The sequence below is a fragment of the Temnothorax longispinosus genome, chromosome 5 (genome assembly GCF_030848805.1).
Source record: "Temnothorax longispinosus isolate EJ_2023e chromosome 5, Tlon_JGU_v1, whole genome shotgun sequence".
In the NCBI taxonomy this organism is placed as follows: domain Eukaryota; kingdom Metazoa; phylum Arthropoda; class Insecta; order Hymenoptera; family Formicidae; genus Temnothorax; species Temnothorax longispinosus.
The window spans coordinates 20,311,362-20,337,518 of record NC_092362.1 but is presented as its reverse complement, the minus strand read 5'-3'; the positions used below and the strand labels follow the sequence as shown (position 1 = coordinate 20,337,518).

General features: G+C 39.8%; 2 protein-coding genes across 4 annotated transcripts in view; both read left to right on the top strand.

The window, feature by feature from the left end:
• LOC139812843 (uncharacterized) overlaps positions 1 to 23,852 on the top strand; it is a 125,884-nt gene extending 102,032 nt beyond the window's left edge. For all 3 annotated transcript variants that reach the window (XM_071777942.1, XM_071777944.1, XM_071777945.1), the window contains 3 exons: positions 18,003 to 21,182; positions 21,360 to 21,830; positions 22,062 to 23,852. In XM_071777942.1, the coding sequence (XP_071634043.1) occupies positions 19,031 to 21,182; positions 21,360 to 21,784 (2,577 nt within the window). In that variant the 5' untranslated portion in view covers positions 18,003 to 19,030 and the 3' untranslated portion in view covers positions 21,785 to 21,830; positions 22,062 to 23,852. The remainder of the gene's footprint in view (positions 1 to 18,002; positions 21,183 to 21,359; positions 21,831 to 22,061) is intronic.
• A 479-nt stretch (positions 23,853 to 24,331) lies between these two features.
• LOC139812844 (uncharacterized) lies at positions 24,332 to 26,157 on the top strand. Its single transcript, XM_071777946.1, has 4 exons — positions 24,332 to 24,804; positions 24,920 to 25,243; positions 25,311 to 25,730; positions 25,812 to 26,157. The coding sequence occupies exons 1-4, from the start codon at positions 24,484 to 24,486 to the stop codon at positions 26,028 to 26,030; spliced, it is 1,284 nt and encodes a 427-aa protein (XP_071634047.1). The 5' UTR covers positions 24,332 to 24,483; the 3' UTR covers positions 26,031 to 26,157.

The following is a 26,157-nucleotide window of genomic DNA, read 5'->3' as shown; positions in this document are numbered from 1 at the left end:
GGAATAAGGACCCGACATTAACTTTCTCGACTCTGCAAGTATCGTCGGCTTAATGAAATTCTCCGTCTGCTAGAAGTGGGGCGGGGGGCGACTTTGTTCGCGTCTTTATCGCGAAAACGACCGAGCTGCCGAGTCCCCCTCCCCCCCTTCCCCCATTTAGAGAGGCTCATATCATCGCGCGGTCCAGATACGCTGTCGGGGATCGTTACGCCGGGAGCGGTTGCAAGGAACGTTGCAACCAGGGTAAAGAGCCCGCTCGTTCGCGACGCGGTAATCTATCTTGCCCCGAGCGTGTTTCCGTAAAAGTGCAGGTTTAACGATAAACAGATATATAGTCAAGCCCGTGCCTAATAAAGGAAACGCGGCCGCGGGAATGCCGCACAGCCAGCGCGCGGAACGATATCTTCGAAACCGACCGACGCCGACGTCGCGCAATCTCTTCGCTCGGCTGGATTGTCCTCGATTTGTCAACTACAAAGGAGAGTTTCTCTCTCCTGGCCGCTACTAATCTCTTAAATACCGACGCTATTTCTTAAGCGCTTTATGCTTTATTACACCTTATTACACCGGATAAACGCCGCTAATTTGTCGTTGAGATAGCGACAGTAAAACAATTACGAGATTGAAAGGATAAGATTCGCGAAAATAAATCGTTTATTTTTTTATTTTTTTTATTTTTATTTTATAATTTATGAAACATATATACATTGAGGTGTCGAAGTGATATCGTTATTATAAGAAGCTCGTGCTGTTGCAAAATTCTATAAGCACACTCGACCGCAAATTTCGCGATCGAACTGTAGACGGGACGTTTGCGTATAGCGCAAAACAGATTTTGACAGAGTTAAATTTCTCCATTTTATGGGTATTTCGCAAATCTGTTAACGGTTGCCTTTCAGACTAAAGTGACGCATGTAGTACCGCACGTAGTCACTCTCTATGAGGGGAGAGCCGGCCACGATAGCAAGCTGCGTCGATCGCGGGATTACCACCTTCCAAAAATGCGCGCTTTGGAAACGCCGGCAGTAAGCCGCGCGCAAGCGGATAACTGCCGCGCGTGCGATGTTACATATTGACAGCATCACTGCTGATACGTAACGTCGTTTTCGACTTCCCGCGTGAATTCACGGGAATTGTTCGCGATCAAATCATCTTTGACATCTATCGCTCTCCTGGCACGCATCGACATTATCTCGTGGGAGAAATTCAACGTCGTTCCTCCGCCGACAATGTTTAGGCAAAACTTGCACTTTGGGAACGATACATCTTATAATATCTTACTTTTCTTAGGAAAGTATCATTGCAAAAAACTTAAAGGAGGTATAACTGGAAATTGACTTATAAAAATGATTTAAAAGTATAATTCCTCGTATAATTCCTCTTTATGTATGTAAACCACAAAATTCATCGTCGCAAGATCGCTGGAATATCGAATATATGCGGTAACACCGCGAAAAAACAAATCGTGCGTTATGTCGGTTAGGAAATAGGGGGGGAGGTCGCGTAAAGAGTGGTTCAACAGGTTGAGAAATAGGGGAGGAAACTTCACCGTAGCCACCACCGCACCTTTGGCGAAATCCAAAGTTTGACGCGGAAAAAAGGATTTTTCTCCGGTTCTTTCAAACCCGCCAACCGATCAACCCTTCTCGTCGCCTTCGAAACCCTTTCCTAGCTCGAACAGCTGGGCACCCTCGGGAGCGGTCGCTACTTATTCCAACCCCTTCTAGCAACCCGCTCGTATAATATCGCTAATACCCATTATATTAAACTCTAAACTCTCTGTCTTTCTCTGTTGCGATGAATGGGAACACTGTAAAACGTTCGTTAAGTGCGATTGCACAAAGCCAATTTAAAATGCTACTTCAATCAAAAGTCGTCATAGCAACTGTGCTGTCGCGTGGCGGTTGATTAAAGGGGAAGAGGAATGACAGACTGCAGGGGAAACAGTCGCAATTTTTTGATAGAATTCCCGTACAAATAGTCGACTAGGCATAGATTTAATTGAAATATGTCACGTCAGTTGCTCTTTGATGCCTTCTTACCCGTGTGTGTGTGTATGTGTGTCTGTGCGTGTGCGTGTGTGTGTCACGCCACTTGCTGACAATACTTGTGACGTACAAAGCTACATAGATGGATAGTTTTGCAAATATATTTATCGTTGAATGCGTTAATTCATGAATCAGATTATATCCAATTAATATGTGCAAAATGTATGTAAAGAGCATTTTATTTATTTTAATCTTATTTCTCTATTAATGTTTGATATATCTTATTTTTGATAATATTATTCCTGAATTTTATAACATTTTGCATGACATTTTACCAATCGCGTCAGTATATGTAGTGAAGGGTTGGTTGGCAGTTTTATAACAGCATATACACAAATCGGTCCTTTTTATATATTGGTCTGAATCAAATTTTGAGAATCTTTTTTACACATGCTACATCTACTTGTAACCCCTGCCCGCCCCTGCCGTATGCAAATTTAATGTTCCAAAGTTTGATTTATACTCCCTTCGAAATAAATGGTTCATATTATTCTTGCCTGAACGAAAATCAATAAGAATGATAAAATACAGATCCGCGCCGGGATAAAAGGATTCGCTTTATCTTTCCACGCGTCGATTAATCTCGAATGCGCATAATTAATTCAAAGTTCATTATAGCCGTCAGTCGACAGCATTCAATTATTGACGACAGTTATTTTATTTTTCACGGTGAAAATCAGGTATTAACCATAAATGCATTTCACGACGATTAATTAAATTTTTTTTCATAATTCGCCAAAAGTGGTTGGATTCTTTTATAATTTCATTGTTTGTAGATGATCATTTCCCTATCTCCAACACTATTAATTATATTTATCTTTATGGTGCGTTATTTTGCATTACTTTTTTAAATATAAATATAAACGATTATGAATTTGCACGATTGAATGAGCTCTTTTATTATACGACCAGTAATTTTCGAGGACGAATTTTTTTATGTCAAGCATGTAAAATAGAGAAATCCGAGGAATGTTTCCGCGCTTTAGATTATATATGGAGTTTTCCGATTTATCGTGCGGCATTTGCGTATTTATCAGCCAGCCCGTATAATTTGCGCAATTGCCTCCGTCGGCAGCGGCGGAAAAAATCAGCCTATATAGACTAAACGATTTTATCAGATATCCGTTGTTTTATTCGCCCGTGAAGAGCGCAGCAATTTCGCTACCACGCGGGGAACACAAAGTTAACTTCGCAAACTCCGTTTTTATCGAAATTCACGTGCATCCGTCGGCTTAAAGCATTAGATTCCAATAATATTGAAATCATCCGTGCGAAGGGCCTTGAATATCGATACGCCAGTTTTCCGCCGACGTAGAGCGTTTGCAGTTCTGTATTTTTTATTCTTGAGCAATCGCGATATTAAACAATACGTTTAATCAATATCTTTGACGTTTAAGATCAAGACCTCTCCTGCAGTAAAAATTAATATGTTCTTTTATTAAAATTTACTTTTTACTAGAAAAAAATGGGATATGATGAAATTGTATATATTTCACGGAACAGTAAAACCAGGAAAAAAAATTTAGTGAGATGTACAATAATATTGAAATACGCAAAAAATCAATGAATATTCGATTTAATTTTTCAAGCGTGTTCGTAATATTTTTATAAATTGTACCTATAACAACGCAATATGTGCTATTAAGCTATAATATTATATATTTTAATTTCTATATTAATTATAAAAATTGTATGTTTTCAAATCACAATGTACGAATCGAAACATTTTAGAAGATTCTTTTCAAAACCGCAGGTCTTCTTGCAGCAACATTACGCCAAATAAAATTTTATCCCATGCAGAGATACGAATTTTTGCGAATTTTTCGCAACGTAGCTTGCGATATCATTTCGAGTTTCAGTACCTTTGCTTTTTCTGAGTTCAAACTTTTCAAAAATTTCAAAAATATATTCGACTTCTCTGTTTTACTAAAATTTACTTAACGATATTTATCTTTATAAATATATTTCTCAAATGAATAATTTCGATAACGCAACCACGTATATTATAACATAATGAACCTTAGTTGGACTTGAGAGATCTCGTACTTATGTATAGGTTCTTAATCTTTATCGTTCTTATCACGTCGTGTGGGCGAGATTCGCCGGAAGTAGCGCTCGCCGCTAAAAGGATATCAATAAATTATCCATTACGAGGGCAATTTAAAGGTCAAACAGCCACGCATCGCCTCGTTTCTCGCCACCCAGCAACGAAATCCAATCTCGCGCTTATATCGTAACGATTATACCCGTCGTAATACCGGGTGTCTCCGAACGGTTCTTATCTGAGCGCCACTACGACGCGATTCGATGCGATACGAAGCGATGCTCACGGAACAATATCATCGAGAGCGAATTTATAGGTCGTGGGAAAGGTATGTGCGAACGCGCTGTGTGCCGGATGAGACGAGCAAGAGAGAGAGAGAGACAGAGACAGAGAGAAAGGGACATGCCGAAAAGATACACGGACGGCGATAGTATGGTGATAAGGAAGAAGAGAGACGGGAAGAAACGCGCTATGGCTAGTGGCAACGCGCCAACGATCGATTGCAAGTACACAGAACGCGCGCCGTGTGCTTTATACACGTTTGTACATCGAGCAGAGAGGAAAGAAAGAGAGAAAGAGAGAGGGAGAGTAACTCGTAGCCGATGCACCGTGTTCTCGTACACATACGCGGCGAACGGTGTACGCGAGAGGGTTAATAAAACCTTGTCTGCACACATAGACGCTCTCTGGCTCTCTCTCTCTTTCTCTTTCTCGTGTATGCATCCCGGAACTAAAGCAAACGCGGCACACGTCACTGAGAGAGGAGCGCGAGGCGAATCGCCGTATCGACAGCCCGGAAGAGATCTGGGGTCGGCTCGCGGGTCGTCTTTTCCTTTCGCGAGCGACGGCGTACGTTTCGCGATTCGACTCGCGGAAAGATCGGTCACTGCACATTCATGGCTCTCCGCAAGACTCTTCCTGAACGTCGATACACTTGCGAGGTTACAGAAATTTTAATATAAATATGTAGAATTAGAATTGGAGGGACTTATTGTGAGATTCGGGGCATATCGTGCATAGAATAAAATTAAAAGGGGATATCCTGTGTAGAATAAAATTAAAACATTCCGCGTGTTTGCGCGGCTCGAGCGAAATATGATGGAAAAAGCGAAATGCCAGATTTTAGACGATAAGCAAGTTTGCAACAAATATCTTTTTTTTTATACAGCCGTTATTTATTACACTATCTGTAACAGGCATCGTTTGTTACCAGCAACAGTTTATCAGATGCGCGAGATAGCTTTATACGGATCATAGTAGAAAATGTTTCTTTAAAGTTCTGAAAGCTTACAACACGCTGCGCAAGAATATCGGAAATATGCGATGCACGTAGCAGTAAAGAATTTATGTAGATGCGCGACGCATTTTCTCTTTTTCTCTCCTTTTCCCTTCTGTCTTCTCTTTTCCCATGAGCGTACGTTTGCCTATGTGTACCGTAGCTTATATTATTTGTGTACGGGGTATCTCATAAAGGCTGTCACAAGTCACGTGGCTCCTATATTGTACCAATTTCCTAAGCTAGATAAATGTTCTAGCTGCAAAAGGAATATTTATGTACAAAAGAATTTGGCATAAACGTTGATTCTACGTTTAACTTTCTTGCGCGTGTTTTGTCTCTTCTTTTTCTCGCGAAAAAGAATTGTAATTTTTTGTAATAATAATCCTAATCTTTTCTCGAATTGAATTAAGATATGCTGGATTAATATATACGAGGAACGATATACGAGGATTTAAATGCGATATAGCTTGCATAGTCCTCTTTTAAGCTACGGGAACCATCTTTTGACGGATAATCTATGTTAACAACGTTCGATCTATATTATAGGATGTTCGTAATGGCTATGGTTTCCCTTCGTCTCTCATGATTTCGTAAAGTAAAGAGGGATAATGCAAAAGCCATGCTCGAAAGAACCATGAATTAAATTTATAATTAATTGATCGAGATTATTTTAAAATCGTTCGTTATTTCAATAAGTGCATATTACAGTTAATGATGACACTGTGGTCAACGGCGATATCAACATAGATTTTTGTCTTTTAACTTTATTATGTAATTGTATATCATATACATTGCTAACGCAAAACAATCAAGAATAATGCGATGAAACAAAATACTAAATTAACAAATTTCTCCCTCGGGCGCATTAGCATTAGCTTCATATTTCGGACTATTCGGCGCAAACTCGAGTGTAGCGGATAAAATTCACCGCCGACGCGACGACGTTTTGCCGTGATGTATATTTGCATAATTTAAGGAGCGTTGCTTAGGTACTTAAGCAGGTGTAACGCGAGTATCTTTTGTAACGCGATACTTCCACTAGTGAATTTACGTTACCGTAACATATACACGGGACATCATCCCGCCATTAATTTTGTACAATGATGGTGACTGACGGTAATAAACTCCTCGGTAAATTTAGGTTGCCTTTTTCGATAAATTTAATAGAATACCACTGTTGTTGACATCACACAACATTTTCTAGCTATTAATATTAAATACTATACCTTGCAAACGTATGAAAATGAATTTATATTAAAATGAATTAAATTACATGAGTAATATTGATTTTCTAATGGCATAAAAACCATTCTGTATTCTCGTGAAGATTGAATTGCCATAGAAAACACGAGTATAATACTGCGGATAAAAAGCGGCCATGGCAAAAGCATATACGGTATTCGCGATACGAGCGCGAACGGAGCTTTAATAAAATTCGATTTCGTGAAACTGGGGTTGAAAACTTAAGTAAATATGGAAGTACTCGTAGTAAAAGCTCATCAGCGATGCCCATTATTTGCTCCCTGCCATTTGATGCTTTAAAATGCAGTTTCTCACGGGAGTTCGCGATATTCAAGCCAATTTATTAAAATAATGTTAGAAATGAGCATATCTGCAGTTACATTTTAACCTTCGAAGAGATACCTACTCAGTCTGCTCGCTGTCTGTTGCTTAAAAATATTTACGTATCTGCGCACATTACTACTTGGTTTCGCGATATCGGATAAATTATATTAAAGAAATTACGTAGCTCCCCCCTCACACACGACAATATTTATTACGCTCTTAGAAGTACAAGCCACATACAATTTCTCAAATTTCAGTCGCTGATAACTCGAAAAATATTCCTGCTCTCCGAGTTTTGTCAAGGGAAAGTTCACTGCAAATTGATCGAAGATGTAGGCGAAAGGGAGTGCGGGAAACCCAGAAGACGCCCTATGAAGGAGCCGGTGCGAGTGGAAACGCGATCGGTCGAGAGAAACCGTCGACCGAATTCGTCGCGAAGTGCTTTTATTGCACTTTTTATTGCGCGTTCGATCGAGCTTTCGCAGATAGCACTTCGGTTTCTTAAATCCTCTACGTACGAGGGAACGTCCCGCAGGTATTCCCGGCGTGATCTTTCCGTCCTTCGTTTCTCGGCCCTCCATCCTATCGGCATCTCGGAGAGAGGTAGGAATTTCAGCCGATCGTCCATATCGGCGCGTTACGATCTTGTTAGCGGGAGAAGGGACCCTCGCTTAAAAAGGCGAACGTATTACAAGCCGTCGAAACGTCTGGCGGTGGCGCGGATATAGCCGGCTTGGCTTCTCTTCTTCCCCAAATAATTTTTTCATACGGGCATAAATAAGCCGGATAATCAGTCGTCGGTCGTTTTGGATATTAAAGAAATTGTCTGTGTGTACAGAAGCCTTAATGCCGTTCCGGCCAACCCGAAAGCGGCCCTTTTTACGAAGGATAATGTCGATTACGACATTCCATGCCATCGTGCCGCTGGTATACACGTAAAACATAGTTCGATAATCCCCGTTAAAGTTACGCGCAGCGCGTTTATATATTTCAACTTTGTTATAATCCGGTCGGAGCGATATTCCCGCGATTTCTTCGCCTTTTCCCCCATCCTCTCTCGACCGTGTCTCATTACCGAAACCAATACGAAGGTACCCATCAGGTTGCGTGCAGTAACGGCGACGAGCTTCATAAAATCCCGTCGGGTAATTAAATTTTACTGTGTACGCATTATCTGGACGATGTTCCCTCTCGGTTCTGCTTTTTAAAGTCGCGGCCCCCTTCCGGCTCGAGCGATGTGTGGCGTTACGAAAGATGAAATCACGTTTTGCGAAAAAAATTACGTCACAGTTTTGCTCCGAAATTGAGGATCGGCTTACCCGAATGAAAACGTGCGACGCTACGTACAAAATATACGTCCGTATTATTTACTTGTACATTTATACTAAACTTTGTGCCGCGAGATCCGCGGTTCTTCAAGTCTGCGCTTCCTTTTAATTGCACTTTTTTTACACTTTTGGTATTTAAAATGAAATATTCGTTTGTTTTGACGGTTGAGACGGAGATGCAGCGTTATTAAAGGAAACGCAAGCTTTTCCAGTCGCAAATCTTTATGCTATTGTAAAGCGACTTGTGCATTATGAGTTTGTCTAAAGAAAGGAAGGAGATTGTTAGATGAGATAACGCCACAATGTACAACTTTCCGGAGGAGATTCTTAAAATGACACAGGCTATTGTTTCTCGATGTATTTTTCAATGAGAAATGAACAAAGTCTGCGGAGATACTGATGACACTCGACAGCGCGATAGCTTTCGGAAACAATTTGTATATTATTTTCAGATCAACCGCGTATCGTTAATTTGAAGTTGATTTAATCAGCGGTTTCATTCAGACGGAACAATTTCTATTCACTAATTGCCCATAGATTTCTCGTTGTCTTCTGCACGTTACGTGTTTTTTGACGACCGTTCTACTTTGCAATATAATAAGTCGGTGGGACGAGCAGTTCTGAAAGTCAATGATATTCTGACATTTTTCTATCAGTGACATTTACAGTCTATCTCTAATATTATGTTAAAAGAGACTGTGTCATCAATTTTTTTTATTTTTATCTCAAATGTTTTTATTTGCACATTTTGCATATACTACGAAATTTAACAAAACTTAAAATATCTGTAAGCAAAAAGATATGTAATTTAAAAGAAATTTTGTGTTTATTAATGACAATTAGCATTGATTTTTCATGATGTTTTTACAATCTAAAAGTAATACAGGCATCATATTATCGAATAGTTCTTGAATATGGAAAAACACTTGGAGAGGACGGTGGTTATACATTTTAATTACTGCAATTCAAACCGTTGAATAGTCGAACTTATTGCAGGATAAAATAATAACGGCTTATGAACGTAATCGTCTATTAACCGAGCTGCTTCTTTTATAAACGTGAAAATTGTTGTTCTAGTTGAAGTCTGCGAAAGTCTCCACCTAGATATTAGATCCAGCTAGGTATTAGAGGGATATAAAATTGCTACGCGCGCGCGATCCGGAGTGCTCGGTGTGGCAAGAAGTTTAATGGGGCTCATGCAAAATTCACTTTAATGACATTTAATAATGAAAGACGATTGTTTTAGCAGTAGTTTTTCATATATCGATACGTGGCACGGTGTTGTATTTAGTCAAATATATTTAGAAAGAAAGAATATGTCTAACACATAAATATAAGCGTACTTTGCAGTGGTATGAATTAATTTGACGATTATTATGTCGAGTTGTTTATATGAACCAGGCGTCTCAAATGATATCTTCTATATTTTATTTTTGATCTGTTTAAATAAAAAAAGATTCGAAACGCAGGAAAAATACAACATATTTCTATACAATCAAGCAGAATAATTTCGGTCCTTCTAAATAGAAATTATACTCTACACGTGAACATGACTAACGCAAAGTTCTAAAATTGTCACGTACCGGCTATACCGTTGTCATCGGCAAAACCTTTGCCGCCGTACTGTAATGCGAGCCGTGAGACTACCGTAAATATAGACTGCCCCGCATGACTAATTACTTTAATAAATATTTTCTGTGCGCACTAATTTGCATTGAGACGAGTTTAATTAGGGGATATTTTTCAGTCACGCGCACCATAATACCGTTTATTTGCGCGGTATACGTTCTGTATACAGAGTATACGGGGCAGGGATGTTAAATTAAAATGAATAACGATACTTTCAATATCGAAGATCTTTTCAATCTCTCCGTCTAAATAGATTTTTCATTAATTGGAATTTCAGGTATATACAACGGAGTAAACTACGACATCAAACGGGTGTAAAAATTATATTTTTCAATCAATGTCTCTCAAATGGGCATTAGTTTGAGAAAAATATGATTATTAATTACTAAGATTACTGAATCGAAAATGATTCTGTTAGGAGAAGAAATTTATAGTTGAAAAAAGAGACACAGCAATCCTAAGTACTTTACTTAGAGTTTTAATCTTTAAATTACGTCAAACGTTAAAAATAGACTAAGAGAGGGATTTATTTTCATACTTTTCAGTGCAATATCTTTTTATTGTTCCCACCAAGATTTAACGGAAATCTATTTTCGATGTTATTAACGTTGCTTTAATTTCGAGGATTAATTTAGCGGATTATAATAGGATGCATGTTGTCGACCGTAAGTTTTTGACGGTAGGAAATAGTGGGACAGCGAGTTTAATAATTAACGGAATTGGGAGAGGTTTCACCTGCGGGCCACTTCATCGTCGAGTCCCGTGGGTTCTCCTCACCTTCTCCTCGAGTAATGCTCCCCGTGAGACGCCAGTATAAAGGCAGATAGTCCCGCCTTAGTGCTTTTAATAATTAATACGGTGCACGGGTTTGGGTTACTTATCAAATACGTTGGAACTCGACCCAGTTATGTAGTCCACATTTTATCTTAAGTCAGCTTAAATTTACGACCGTGACATCGTTTAGATTAAACGATTTCTGCGTTACTGATGAATAAGTACAATCTCGGTATATTTGAAGAATCGTGATATTAACACAATATTTCTGTTTTATCAATACATTAAAACAAATTATTTATCTATTATATTAAATTCAAATTATTTTATTTATTTTTATATTTGTCTTTGTTTTTCTAAAATTATTAAACGATATATTTGATCGTTAATATGTTACAATATTAATTTTACTATTTTTGGTTGCAAAACGAAATTAATTCTTCTAAATCTAAACCTCACTTTTTCAACGAATTTGCACGCACTGAGAGAAATTTAAGTGACAACGATTTGCTGCGAGAGCAAACTTTTTGCTGTTGCCAACAAAAGGTTTGCTACTATTGCTAAATTAATTAAATCTCGCAGCAAACCAAGTGTTTGCTGTCACTATACTGACAAATGATTTGCTAATACAGCAAAAAATTTCTCTCAGTGCGTATGTAAGACTCGCGTATCAAATCTATCAAACTTATGATATTTCCTAACCCTCGTAATTTTTTAATTAAAAAGAACATGTCTTGTTATCGAGCTTATTAATCAACTTTATATGCGAAGCTCGTCAAAACCAGGATCGGTTGCGAACTTTTTCTTATAAGACTTCAGCGAATAGATTACCGTCCTCTTTCCATATAGGAAGAAATAAGGGGGCTAATGAGGGATAACTACACATCATGCGACTCGAGGCTGCACTCAATGATCGTATCGGAAAGCGTGCACTTCTAGAGTTAAGAGAGAACTTAATCCAAACGCGATATAAAATATCGTCATCTCTAATCAAGCTGAATCAATGAATTGTCAAAGAAAAAGTTTTACATTACGATAAGAACACAAACGATAATGAAAAGGATACATATTTTAGCCTGAAACTAACAATGAGCTTTAACGAGTTTGGCAATTGGTCCGTGCTTTTCCTTCGATGACGAAGATTTAGGCTCGGAGCGCCGAGGTATCCGAACGATTTTTTTTCTTCGATGCGGGAAAAGTGATCTCCACAGTACTTGCTGGAAATTGGAAAAGTTGACACCTGTAGGTTCGAGCGTTGCTCGATCGACTTCGCGGCGGGTTAATACATCCCGGAGGACGTGCGCTCGTAAAAAGAGGATAATCACACGTAAAAGTGAACGAGTAATCCAGCACCGTGTTACGTCGCGCGAGAGAGCATCGCGCGGCTGAATTCCTCGCGTGACTTCGCGGACGGTTACGATGTAACTCCGCGTGACACGCGCGAATTATACACGCGCGATACGCAATCACTAACCATTGAAGAGCGTACAGCAGTTATCCGAACGAGATAATCGAATCGCGAAACACGTGTCAAGCTTTTCACCGAGTTATAGGATACAAACAAATTGCGCACGAGATGTCCGGTGTAGAGATTTTCGTCTATTTTTCAATCCATTTCAATCTGCAAATATTTTATCTGCAATATATTTTTTTTCTCTCAAAAGGGCAAGTGAAATATTCGTGAAAATATTTGAGATAAAATTGGATAGCGTACATTTTTGCATTTTTCTGGAAAATTCTTCCTTTCGCAATGCATAATTTTTGATAGTGGCAAATTCATTTGTGAACGACATTAACATATAGTGCAAGGAGGAATTTATGTAAAAGACAATAAAACCTTATAGATTTCAGACTGGCAATTGTCGAGGAGATTTGCAACGCACCAATTTTGTTTGAGAAATATTTATATATTCATTAAAGTTGTATATCACAGAACGGAGAAGGGCAGATAATTCCTCCTATAATTCCTCCTTGTTTGGCTATGCTGGCTGCACAGGAACAGTTGATAATGAATTCGACTCAGGAACTGTTGGGAATTGAAAACAGATCGAACATGATCACATTTCACTTAGCGCTACCAATATCCTCGTAACGACCGGATTACATCGAACTTACGATTTTTTCAGCAGTTTCGTATTATCCCTGCCATTAAACCGCCGATCAAATTGCGATGTAAAAATGTTGAAGAAGGGTTATAAAAATTAATATCCTTTGCACGAGAATTTAATGGCTACAAAATATTTCTGTCAAATACAGAGACATTTAGTTAATATATTTCCAAAGGCACCGATAAACAAACCGAGATTTATGATTTTATAAATGGATATTTAAGTTTATCTCATTTGGGTTTTTTTTTTTGATTTGCCAAAAACGTTTTACAGCAATACAAACAAATCACACGTAACATCTGTGATCACTGATATTCATTGTATAATATTTTGCTGTTATGATGGGCGAAGTTTTCGTCGATGGCTATGGCAAACATATTTTGAAATCGTTTAGTGGAAATTAATATGCGTTGAACAAATATTTCTCTCCCCAGCGTTTCTGTCCCCTGAAACACTGTCTGCGACCTCCGGTGATGTTTCACGAATTGGAAAATATTTTTACGGGTAACTGCGATACATTATGCAGACTTCAACTGATTTTATTGAACGGCTTTATAGAAAATTGCTAAAATGTTTAAAAAGTAATATCTCAAATAATTTATTTTCTGAATGTTTTAATTAAATTGCATACGCGAACTAAAGAAAAATAATAGAAACACGTTTGATAATATAATAGGATATAATTTTAGACAGTTGTTTTACCAAGCATTTTTCAATTTTAAATCAATAGGTATAATATCAAATCACGCAGTATGCATGAGTATGTTGCAAATTTAGTAGATCACTTTAAATTCTAATTAGAAAAACATTCTCTCAAGTAAACCGTAAAAATAAATGAGATTTGAATGAGTAATCGGTGATGCTGAGTGATATAAGTGCATCGACGCAGAATTGAGACTTTAGTGCGTATTTAGGAAAGTATAGAATTTAAGAGAAACGTGATACGTTAAAAATTACAAGAATAGTCAATGTTCGCCAATCACAGATGTAAACACTTCCGCTGGGTCTTCGTGCGCCCCGCATTTGGTTACGGTTCCACACCCTATCCACCCGTTTGCCATCCACGGATGGTAGTTAGTCACGAATAGGTAGGTAGCTTTACCTAGATATTATATCATACGGAAGCACGTGAACGAACGCGACCCCCGTGTAGCATGCCAATCCCGACATTCGTATAATTAATTAAACTAAGCCAAGGGAACATGAAGTTATGTGAGCTTACTCTGCTAACTATAACAACTTGTGTATCATATACATAGACTTTTCCTTGTCTGCGATCCATCATTCTTAGAACTTAGGAAAGGCGGAATCCTAAACTCGAGTAAACAGTACCAATTTGCTGCTTAAATACACTCGAAAATTTTATTTTGTTAAAAGACCTCCTTATATATATTTCTTTTCTTTTACCTTTGTTAGCTAAGAATGTAAATTTTTGCTAGAAAAATGGAAAAGACTGATTAGAAGAAACTATTAATATACGGAGCTGTTAATATCTCGGGGTTCCACTCGACGCGCGAAGACGTATGAAAACGTATGAAAATCATGATGGTAATCGAAAATACCATTCCGGGTCATTTGTATTCATGCAGTACGATAGAATAGTAACAAGCTCAATAAGGTCGATAGAACGATGACAAAAATTACCTGCTCGGTCGCGTAAACGCATTTGAGCCTTAACAAACGATATTATTAGCTGCATTGATTTGGTTTAATCAACTCCTATCGTGCAAATCGCCCGCAGGGTTTGTGTATTGGCGCGGGCATCGGCGAGTGCGATCACGCGATTCGATGAATCGAGGACAAACGTAAAAGGGTGAAAGGACACAGATGCGCAAACTAGCCAACCAATTAACCAACCAACGAACGTCGCGTGTTTGCCGAATTAAATAAACTGGCCGCCAAAATCCGGCTAATGATAAGTCGTTGCGCGTTTGGGAATGAAGGTATTATTAAAATCGGATAGAAATATCACTACTGGACAGCAACAGTGAGCTGTTTGTATGATTGATCGAAAAACTGTTGCTACATAGTCCATCGTCCTTTCTTTTACTGAGAGAAATTTAAGTGACAACAAAATTTGATTTGCTGCGAGAGCAAACTTTTTGCTATTGCAACAAAAGGTTTGCTACTGTTGCTAAATTAATTAGCTCTCGTGCAGCAAACCAAGTGTTTGTTGTCACTATAGTGACAAATGATTTGCTAATACAGCAAAAAATTTCTCTCAGTGTTTGACCGCAATTTTTTTAATAATTATTCGATTCTCGGGAACGCAAAGACAAGTCGGTTCATCATGTATTATTTAAAAAAAGGAGTAATTAAATCGTCGATAAATTGTTGTCAATTTTGATATTTAAATGTTTCGGTAAATTGTTCATTAAAAATACAAAGCTTTTTCAATAAGTTTTCTACACGACGATTCTAGTAGCCATATTATTGATTTGAAGCGTTTACCGTCCACTTGGTGGTGAATGTTCGATCTAATGCTTAATTCACAGACTATTATCGTGACATGCGGATCGCAAACATGTATCTGCATAATGCCCTTTTACCGCGAACGATTTCAACGATTCTATGTCACGAAGCTTGTAATTACGGAAGCGATTGTGGATGGTATATATCGATATGAGATTTATCCGCTAAACTATACTATAATATATGACCATCGAAATGTTGTAGAATTATCGTCCTTTTATTGACCTGTCAATTATTTAATGAATATATAAGCAGATTACTTCTTTACGAAAGTATCAAAGTCTCGGCAGGTATCTTTTTATTCCAAGCAGAACAAATCGTTTGCAATAAATTGTTCACTAGAATTTTCTAGTAAAATGCGATTCGCAACAGATACGTATAACCACGTGACGTTTAAAGTTTTCATGAGAAAATTTAATTTCTTAATGTCCTGAATTCCAATTTTTGACGGCACATTTTCAAATATGCGAAGTAAGTAACGCTGTTAATAAAGTCATATGAATTGATTTATGACTTCATGATTGACGTGATTGATTTATTTTTACAATCTTCCATAGATGCCAAACGTTATCCATTTTTGCTCGATGGAATCTTGATAGCGACAGTATTTGAAAATCAGGTTACACGTAAGGTAGCATGCAACGAATATTTTAAGGTACGACCTACCCTAAAATATTCGTTGAAAAAGAGACAAATAGCTTCTTGGCTAGCTATATGTATCTACCCTAGTCATTTTTGTCAGCCTGAAAAGAGTACGCATTCCATCGTGACACCTCGTCCAACGCTCAAGGCACACATCATGTATTTTATCATACTTGATTTTGACATGGATGTACTTTTTGCCGTCTACAAGGTGTCACGAGATATTCCCGATCGCTTATGAATCACAATATCGACTCTACGGAATCAGTCCTCTGACTATTCTAATCTCGTCACGGGATTGTATCGCTGTACGTATGCGATAATAACAATTAATCATATGCCAGCTGCTGTTTTTGTCAAGGTTTTTGTCCACGATGTGTCACGAGACATTCTTGGTCGTCTATGAGAAATAGACAATAACCATTCAGTTCAAGAAATATTGCTTCCAATTTAATTTACCGTGTGCAAAACTTACTTACCTTTCAAATTATTGCATTGAAATGCTCCAATGCTATTGGTTCAGCTTTTTTCTATTCCAATGAGAGTCAGGATATATAAATCTTGTAATGTTGCAATGACGAGGTAATCACGAGTGATCATAGTTACATGCAAGCGCGGCAATTTGACTATCAACATTTACATCTAGCTGTTTAGATTTGTTTCTGTGATTTGCATTGTATTCTCTGTCCGGAATATTCGGAATATCTCTCGTAATGAAGTACATCGCGCTGCATCCACCTACAATTATTGGCGGCCGAAATGATCGAAAATCAAATCTCTCGCGGTCGGAAGAGATGTCCCCGTTATTAAGTCTCGTTTCGCGGATCGAGATATCGGATGAGATAGCCAGGGAAAGAAATCAATGGTCACTCCTCTACCTTCATCATGACTCATCCACGTGTTCCGTCTTACCTGGCCGAATCAATTTCCTGGCTGTATCGCGAAGGGGGCGATCGTTTTGTAGGACTTCCTTCGTTGTCTAAGATATCCCAGAAATTTATACCCCAACCACTCGGATCGTTTTACGATCAATTACCGGTGGCGAATTACTAGCCGGGGTGGTAGCGGTAGCCGATATCGGACTTAATTAACTTAATAACGATAAATAGTAGTATTTATGAATAACTCAATTACGTCCAGCGCGAACTTGCTCGTTTACATATTTCTGCAGGCTAATAGTATTAATAACATAAATAACTTAAATTAATGATGCGTAACGGATATTGTGCATTTGCGCATTTGCGGTCGGTGTACATTTATTTTTATCCGTTTATACGATTAATTGATGCACGATGAAACGTTATCTCGAAATCAGAAATGTAAACAACCGCTTAACGGTATAACTTGCTAGAAACGAAACATCTAAATCTATCTTTCTTGTTCCTACGTTTTTTTCCCTTGCTTAATAATTTACAAAAAAATTTAAGAGCATCAAATTTTAACGAAAATAACGAAATATTCAATTATTTAATTTTTACATAAAAGATTGTGTGCCTTTTATTTAAAATCTGTTTTGCATGTTCTACATTAAATTTGTTTTAAATTATTGAGCAACCAAGTTATTGATATTCGATTGAAATTCTTAACAGTTGTGCGCTTTGGAATATTTACTTCAAATTCTGGCATGCGAAAGTAAATCGATAAGGAAGAAATGGAATTAATGAAGAAATATCAGGATCTGAGAAATTTTAGAAACTGAAAATAAAACGTTTTAAACATAAAACTAGTTACGAAACTTCAACAGAATAAAAAATGTATGCTATTAATTGTTTATTTTATAAAATCGAGTTTTACGCATTCCTAAAAATAGTACATAAAAATTCTAGTATTTGAAATTAATCGTCAAAAATTTTCATTTTTTATCGATTTTAAATCTTTTTTAATTCGGAAGCTGTATTTTCCTAAAAATCAAATTCAAATTTTCTTTATTATGATTTGCTTTATGGTCAACAAATATGTATGAAATCCCGCGATTGAAAAACAAAAATTTTAGAGGTTTTTTTTTTAGCGAAGTCTTTGTTTATTAAATTATTTAAATTCATATATCTTTCTTAAGAATCGTTATTGTTTTTTAAGTCGCTTCCTTAAACTGATGACAGATATTTTTTACAGGTGTCTGGCACAACGTTGCGAAAGAATCGTAAAGGAGGAACGGATGACTGCGAGCACGCTCGTGTCCCAATTAAAGAAATGGATACGGTAATTAACGCGAAGCCGCGTCGGCGACTAGGAATAAGGGTCAATTCGGCGCGTTAAATACTCCCCGGCGATTCACGTTCCGGCCGGGGCTCTCGCAGATCTGGGATGGCCTTCTGGGAGCAAAAGTGGCAACGGCAACAGCAGCAACAGCAGCAGCAGCAGCAGCAGCGATATCGGATCAAACTCAGTTAACAAGCCCGTGTGTCGTCGCCGTATCGGTCGCGCAAGTAGATAGATTTTAAATCGAGTCAGCTGTGGGACAACGGTAACGAAGTTAACGCGGCAAAATAATCCACGGGCGATTGGATCACGTATTCTGTATATAATGGAAGAACGTGAAGCGAGACGGTAGTGGACCCCGAGGATGGTGGGTGCCGCGAGGAAGAAATTGAATCTTGTCTTTATACGTCGCCTAATCGCTCGACGCATCGCAGACGTCAAGGGAGATTCTATCTGATGCGGGACACGGAAGAATGTAGATACAAGTATAGTTACAAGGGAAACGCTATTAACCCCATCCTACCCCATTCGAAATCTTTCACGTGTATATCGACGGTATCCACGATCGACCGCGAAAGCACAGGCTATAAAATATAACGCAACGCCGACATCGTGCCGGGAATCGTGCCGGATGTCGCGAGGAAAGGGAGTGACACGGTGAGAGAGGATTCAGAGACAGCCGATCCCAGGAATGTGACACGTGACAGAATTCCGCGTGAGGAAATCTACCTTCGAGGAGCGACCGTGGAACGAGAGGGAAAGAGAGGAACGTGCGGGATAATAAGTCGACGAAGACTCATCCCGACAAGTGTCCTTACGGATTCAAGTTTCCTCCTCGACGTCCTCCTCGTCGCGAAGCGGCGTTGACCCTGTTATGGAATGAACCGATGCCCGGACGGGGCATTTAAGTGTCCGCGATCATCATCCTCGATACGAGCATCATGACCCCGATGATGCGGCTGCTCCTTCTATCCGCTCTACTGGCAATACAATCCTGCTCGACCGTCTGCTCGGCGAGCAGCGATGGTGGACCCAACAGCCCGATCTTCAATCTGGATCACACCGCTCTGGAGAAGAACCTGGCGGCGATCTTCAATAAGGTGGCGCATAGTTCCGCGACCACGAAGCGTAGCGTGCCGGCGTACGATGCTCAAGTGTCGGCCAGCACAACGTTGTCGACGGTACCGTCGCCGTTAACCACCAGTACGATCACCAGTACAACCACCGCCAGCCCGTCGATACCCGCTATCAAATATCCTGCGGCGCCGCGGGCCACGGCATCGCCCGTCTTTCGGGATCTGCCGTCGTACGCGCCGCCCTCCAGAGCACTCTTCACGCCACCCCTGCCGCCGGAGTACCTACACCCATTCGCCGACAAGCCCACGCTGCGAGGTACCAACTCGGACGTGCACACCGGCAACAGGAGGCCGGTACCGCCGCCGAGCTTGACGCCGGCGCACGAGCGGATACCCATCCGACCGCCGGATCTACCTCAGAGTCCTTCTCAGGTGCCGGAGAGGCATCACACGAGGAACAAACCGGCAAGCGTGCCCGACAGCAGGGAGCAGAGGCCTGCGGAGTCCGGCGAGGCCGATCGGAAGAACGGCACGAACGATCCTTCGTTCGTGACCCTTCATTACCCCAGTATTTCTAGGATCTTATCTGGCAGCAACGGCAGGAAACAGGATATTCCTGACATCCTGCTGAAGCCCCTAGCCACGAAGAGTCCGTTGCTGCCGAATGTACCTCCCGCCCTAACGACCGACAAAACCACGTCGCCGCCAAGCACCATCATGCCGAAAGCGTCCGGCAGTACCACGGATCCTTCGAAGGTCGCCGTCACGCAGCCGACGATTTTCAATCTACCGAACACTGGCCGGCAGGACGACGACGGCTATCACGGCCTGAGGAACGAACACGGCCTGAAGACTGACAGTATCGAGATAGTAGACACAGAGAGACTGCCATATCCGCAGGCGCAACCACCGGCGCCAACGCCGAAGCGACCGGCGAGCGCCAACGACGAGGATGATCGCCTAATACCACAGGTCGACACGCATCCGCTCGAGTCCACGTGGCGGATCGCCTGGTCGCTGCACGTGTACGTCGCGGCGATTATGTTCACGCTCATGGCCTTGTACTCGATCTACAAGATCGTACGTTTCAACGAGGCAACGAATCTACTAACGCAGTCGTACTTCCTAGCCGTACATCTGCTACTGACCACAATCTGCACCTTGAGATGCTTCCACCTCTTCTACGACGCTTACAATCTCGGACACTCGCTGCCGGAGTCATTGTCCAGGGTGCTGATGTACCTGCCGGCACCGCTCTTGTCCACGGCGTTCGCCACTCTAATGTTGTACCTCGCTCGGTGCTCGGAGGCACCCTCGCTTAACAACAGCATTCTCTCGCCCGTCACGCTTGTACTTTCGTCCACGGTGCACATCGTGCTGTGCGTGTCCCTGCATGTGTCCGCGCATATGCTCGGCTATCAGGACGAGGCGAGGATTCTGCCGCTCATCTGTCAGTGCATCTATATTGTCGTCTGCGTCACCTTAGGCCTGTGCTACATGTACGTGTACCGCGTGGTACGTTTGCAGATCCACATGGCTAGCAATAAGGCGGCCGGCGCGAATCATATGATGGGCGCCGATCCTACCACGGTGGCTCTCAGCACTGCCATCACCACCACTATCGCCACCGCTTTGCTGTTCATTCTCATGGGCTTCGTGCAGCTTTATGGGATATTCGGCGTCCAGGAACGTCCGCCACAGTATCCGTGGCTCTGGTGGGGCTGGCAGTTCTCCGTCAGACTGCTAGAGCTGTCCGTTTGTGGTCTTCTGGCCTGGGTCGCCAGCCTGTCCCAGTATCCGTTGCGCGAGAAACAGATGCAGCAACACTCGGCACACTCGGGCTTTGCTCTGTTCCCCTGCGGCAGTTCCACCTCCACGGAAAACATGGACGATGTACTCTACCCCGCTATATGCAGCACCAACCAAGCGATTCAAAATTATACCATGAGAACGGGAAAGCAAGTTTACGACGATAGTTTTCCACTGAATACTTTGCCCGAGCATTTGAACATATCAGGTAAAAAAATAGTAATATCTCATAAATTTCTCATTAGCAATCTCTTCATAATTGAATGTATAGAATTTATTTCTCATTCTCGGTCCAAGGAAACTAATATTATATTAATTATCTAATGAGACTATTTAATATAACTGTTAATCAATTTATAGAAACTAATATTTATTTGTTGCGCAGGTACCTTTGAGAGACATTCCATCCGCAAGTCAGGTACGATGGGCCACTTTCCTCACGAAGGTCGGGGTTCCTTGAGTCGCCACGGTAACGGCATACAGACTCTAAGAAACTCGGAAACTCGCGGGAGGCATACGCCCGTTCAAGGCCTACACGAACAAGCTCCGACCAGCGGCTCGACGATGCTAGTCGCCGAGGACGGCTTCGTTAGGTTCCGGAGTCTTGGTGCGGAGGAGGACGAGCTGTCCGATACGCAGAGCATGGTCGGCACTCACGGCAGGGGAAGCTCGCTCGCCGGTAGCGTTAGATACAACGCGAGGCATCCCACGGTACAGCATCAGCATCCCCATCAGCATCAGCACTCGTTGCAGCAACACTCGCATCCGAGTCAGCATCAAACCCACCACCAACTTTACAACAACACATAAAAGGCTGTGCCAACGCGATAACTAGAACGTGATTCTCGTTGACTCGGTAGGTATAATGAGAAGTGAAATTTCAATTTAATCCAATAACTCGTCATTTTTTGTTGTGTTATTTTTTAAATCTTAAATTCTTTAATTCATTTTCTTGTTGAGACGCTAATATCATAGTATTAGTTCATGCATGCTCAGAGAATTTCTTGATATATATATATGAATATTCATATATTGAATCATTCATCTTTACAAGTGATGTCCTATAATCAGTGTTCTTTTGTTGCAGACGTAACGTAACGATCGTCGTCGATGAAACATAGGATATATCGACACCCGCGAGAATCGTCGCCCTCGCAAACTTCGGTCTAAACTAATTTTATCTCGTACTCTATGTAAGATATGTCCTGTGTATAGACAACCTAATTGCCATTCCTGCTCTCCCGCTTCGCATCGACGTCCGAGCCAAGCCTCTGCCGTACGATATCTATACATATTTATTTTGATCCTCGATAAGCGAGTAAAAGTATACGGCGAACTCGTTTGGGGTTCCTCTACCTATATGTGGGTAGTTCAGGGTATATCGAAACTTGATCTTATATTAGGCACTTGGTACTTATTAAGATTCATGTGATTGAAAAAAAAAATTAAAGAAATAATATGTCTCACTGAAATATATAGGAAAACGCTTCTCTCTCGGTTTTATGTTCACTGTTAGTACCGAACACGGCTGTGGAACGTATCGGAGAAACAAATGATTTTAAATCGGTTCTAATGCCACACACAAGGAATTCCGACGTATTTTAGCAAACACGTTGCTATTTATTCGCTGCCACTTTATAGACGACTTCGACGTTATATTGTCCCGACAATTTTTACAATACCGTATAGATTCATTATTTTACATAGTCGTACATACATTAAAGCATTTCAGTAACCACCTGTTTAATTGATATTTTATTTTTCGTTAAATTTACTGTTATGACGGAATTTCGACATAAAATCAGCTTTGCGATCAGCAGGAAGTATATTTTTTACAAAAATTCTACGCGAGGTCCAAACACACAACTGGGGAAAACAATTACGATTCTGATTCAGGTATTCCGAGATTAGGATATGATTGTGTCAAGCTGAAAGCGATGTTTGTACAGTCGATGATAATTTATCACTCAGTCCAATTGTACGATTTAGTTAGCGGCTAAGATTAGATTAAGAATTGCGGATTACGTTAAGTTTAGCCGTTAAGTTAGGCAAGACGCGACTAATGTCAACAGGTTTACATTTAATAAATCGAAGGAGAATAAGAAAGACATAAAAAAAAATACTATTACCGATTTAGAATAGATGACATAAGTGCGATTTAACGTCACACACACACACAGGCCAGCATTTATTTTATTTCTCAGATTCTAAGGTACAAAATAGTACTTTTTACCTTTCACTTCGTATATCGATATAGGTCGCAATGTATATGTTTATATATGGACATTGTAAATAAGGTATACGGGCTCGTCGTGAGTGAATCTACTGTTACGATGGAATCCGATTGGATTCTATTCGACACATTGGAATTTATACATCTCTTGGTTGTATAAAAAAAGATGCAAGACTTGTATTTTAATTTATCTCAGAAGCTGTATTTATTATGTGAAACATTCCACGACAAGTGATCAGTGTGGGTGCGCGATCGATTTGTGTGGGATTTTATTGCAATTATAAATTTACCTAGGCGCTAAACGAAACGGAACAAATGTAAATAAAAGCTTTTTTGCGAAGTCTTACGTTTGTCTTAATTTCGAATGAGATTTTTAGTCATTCAAGGTGCATCGAGATGTACGTGAAACATACTCTTGACTTTTACATTTTTATAAAGAATACATTTTAGTTGGAATACATTTTTACAGGTTTTTGTGTTCACGATATTATTAATTTATCGGGATAGCATAACTTAGACAAATTTTACAAGGATGCTGCCGGAGTTTACAACCCGACACGCATTACGCAAAAATATTTCCGAATTTAGGTTTCCTATAAACAAATTTTATATTGTAATATATAAATATAACGTGTTAATTATGTACGTACGCATATTTATACGATTTTGTTTTATTATACCATTTCTTTCCATTTTCATTATCCATTTTAATATTTAAATTTTTTCGAAGAAAAATATTTTATTTTCAGAGACTATTCATTGATATTATATTTTATATCTCGATATCTACATAGGACAATGGACAACGATATCACAATGTGATTTCTGTTTCTCTCAGAAATCTATTAGAATTTGATCTTTTGGTAAGTACGTTATATGAAAAATTCATATTTTAGTGACAAAAAATTTGATCAAAAAACATAAAATAAAAGTAATAATTACGTATATTAATATAAATTGCAAGTACTAATCAATAAATTATATATTTCATGCGTTTTTCTGCTAGCGGGTTTTTCGCAATCTGTTTTGAAATAAATTCACAGTGTTTGCACCGTCTGATTCATCTAGTTGCTTTATCAAACTCTGATAAAGCGTAATGTAATACGATAAGTTATATAAAGCACAGTCTCATCATTAATTTAGTGTAGTAGATTGAAATTGGTTCATTCACTTCATGATATCGCTCTTTCTTTCTATTTATATAAATAGACAATAACTTAATATATAAGATAAGTAAATTGAATCAATCGACGTTTTTATAATACCGGAAGAAAATATGAGCCAGAATAAAAAGTGTGCCACATTAAGTGAAGTGAACAATAAATTCACGGAAGACGTGCTAATAAATATTGTTTCTAAAGTATCCAATGGGAAAGAAGTGCAACTGACAGATTGGAGTTTCAACGAGGGATCTGCTAAAGGCGACAATTATTTGTCAAATGTCTACAAGGGCAAAGTCTATGGCACTATCGACGGCAATCCAAAGCAGTACGTGCAAGCGAATGTTGTCGTGAAGTCAATGCCAAAAAATCCAGGAACGAGAAAGACTCTCAGATGTGCAGACTTCTTCAGTAACGAAATCGCTTTTTATACGCAGGTAAGATTAGACATACTTTTTTTTTAATATTTACACACGTGTTTGAAAAAATGTATATTATTCATTTATCAATTATATTAATCAAATAAGCCATTTTCTAATCTAATTGTTGCAGATCGCCAACAGATTTGAAAACTTTCTAGCAGAAAAAGGACAAAGTGATCTATTACGCATACCACGTCATATAATCTCCTCCGCAGATGACGAAAACGGTTTTCTAGTCTTGGAAGATGCCTCTTGTTTAGGATTTCACGCTATATCGCGACAGAACTGCCTAGACTGGCCAGAATGTTCAGCTGTGCTGGAGACGTTGTCTAAATTTCACGCGATCTCATTCGCGTACAAAGATCAAAGGAAGGAAGAGTTTGCAAAAATTACAGATTCTTTAACGGAAACTTTCTTCGGTCGTGAAAACTGGGATTGGTACAAAGGGTATCATGTAAGTAACAGCGAAATGCTATAATTACTTTCCTCCGGATTAAAAAGCAGCTCTTTTTTTTTTACAGGAAAAGGTGCAAGTTGTAGTTAAACACGCGTTAGCTACCGAATATCCCGACAGCAAAGCTGAGAAACAATACAATTCCTACGGACTCGGCGCTCTCTTCGACAAATGCACAGAATTGTGTAAGAGAAGAGACGCTCCCACATCTGTCGTAGTCGAGGGTGACTGTTGGGCTCCGAACTTTCTAATCCGCGATGTCGGGCAAAATCAAAAGCAGACAATAATGCTCGACTTTCAGCTCGCACGTTGCGCGAGTCCCGTCACGGACTTATCGTTCCTAATTTATGCTTGCACCTTGAAGTCATTTCGTGATCAATATTTCGACGAGATGTTAAAAGTGTATCACTCCGAGTTGAGCAATGCTATTAAATCGCTCGGGTCTGATCCAGAGAAACTTTACCCATGGGATTTATTTATGAAAGAGGTAAAAAAAGAATGAATGGTCCGTTTTGCGAAGCCTTTTCTTAGGGGAGACACACCGCTACAATATTAATGTTAATTGCAGGTGAAAGAGCAGTTTGTGTTCGGTGTGTTTACTTCGCTCGAAGCTATTCCACTGTGCCAGTTGAACGTATCCGAATCATTCACCATAGATACCGCTGTTAAGGGCGACGAGGCAATAGACATAGGTGACGCGGTAGACCTTCCCTGCAATGAAACAGCAAGCGGAAGACAAAGATTAGCGGACGTGATAGTTCACGCCGTTGAAAAAGGATACATGTGATGCGAAAAAGCTTTGCTACTTATTAAGATCCGCTGCGAAATAAAATTAAACTAAGAAACGTATTCGACATATCGATATAATTTCTCTTGCGACACTTGTAACAGAAACAATATATACAATCTAAATA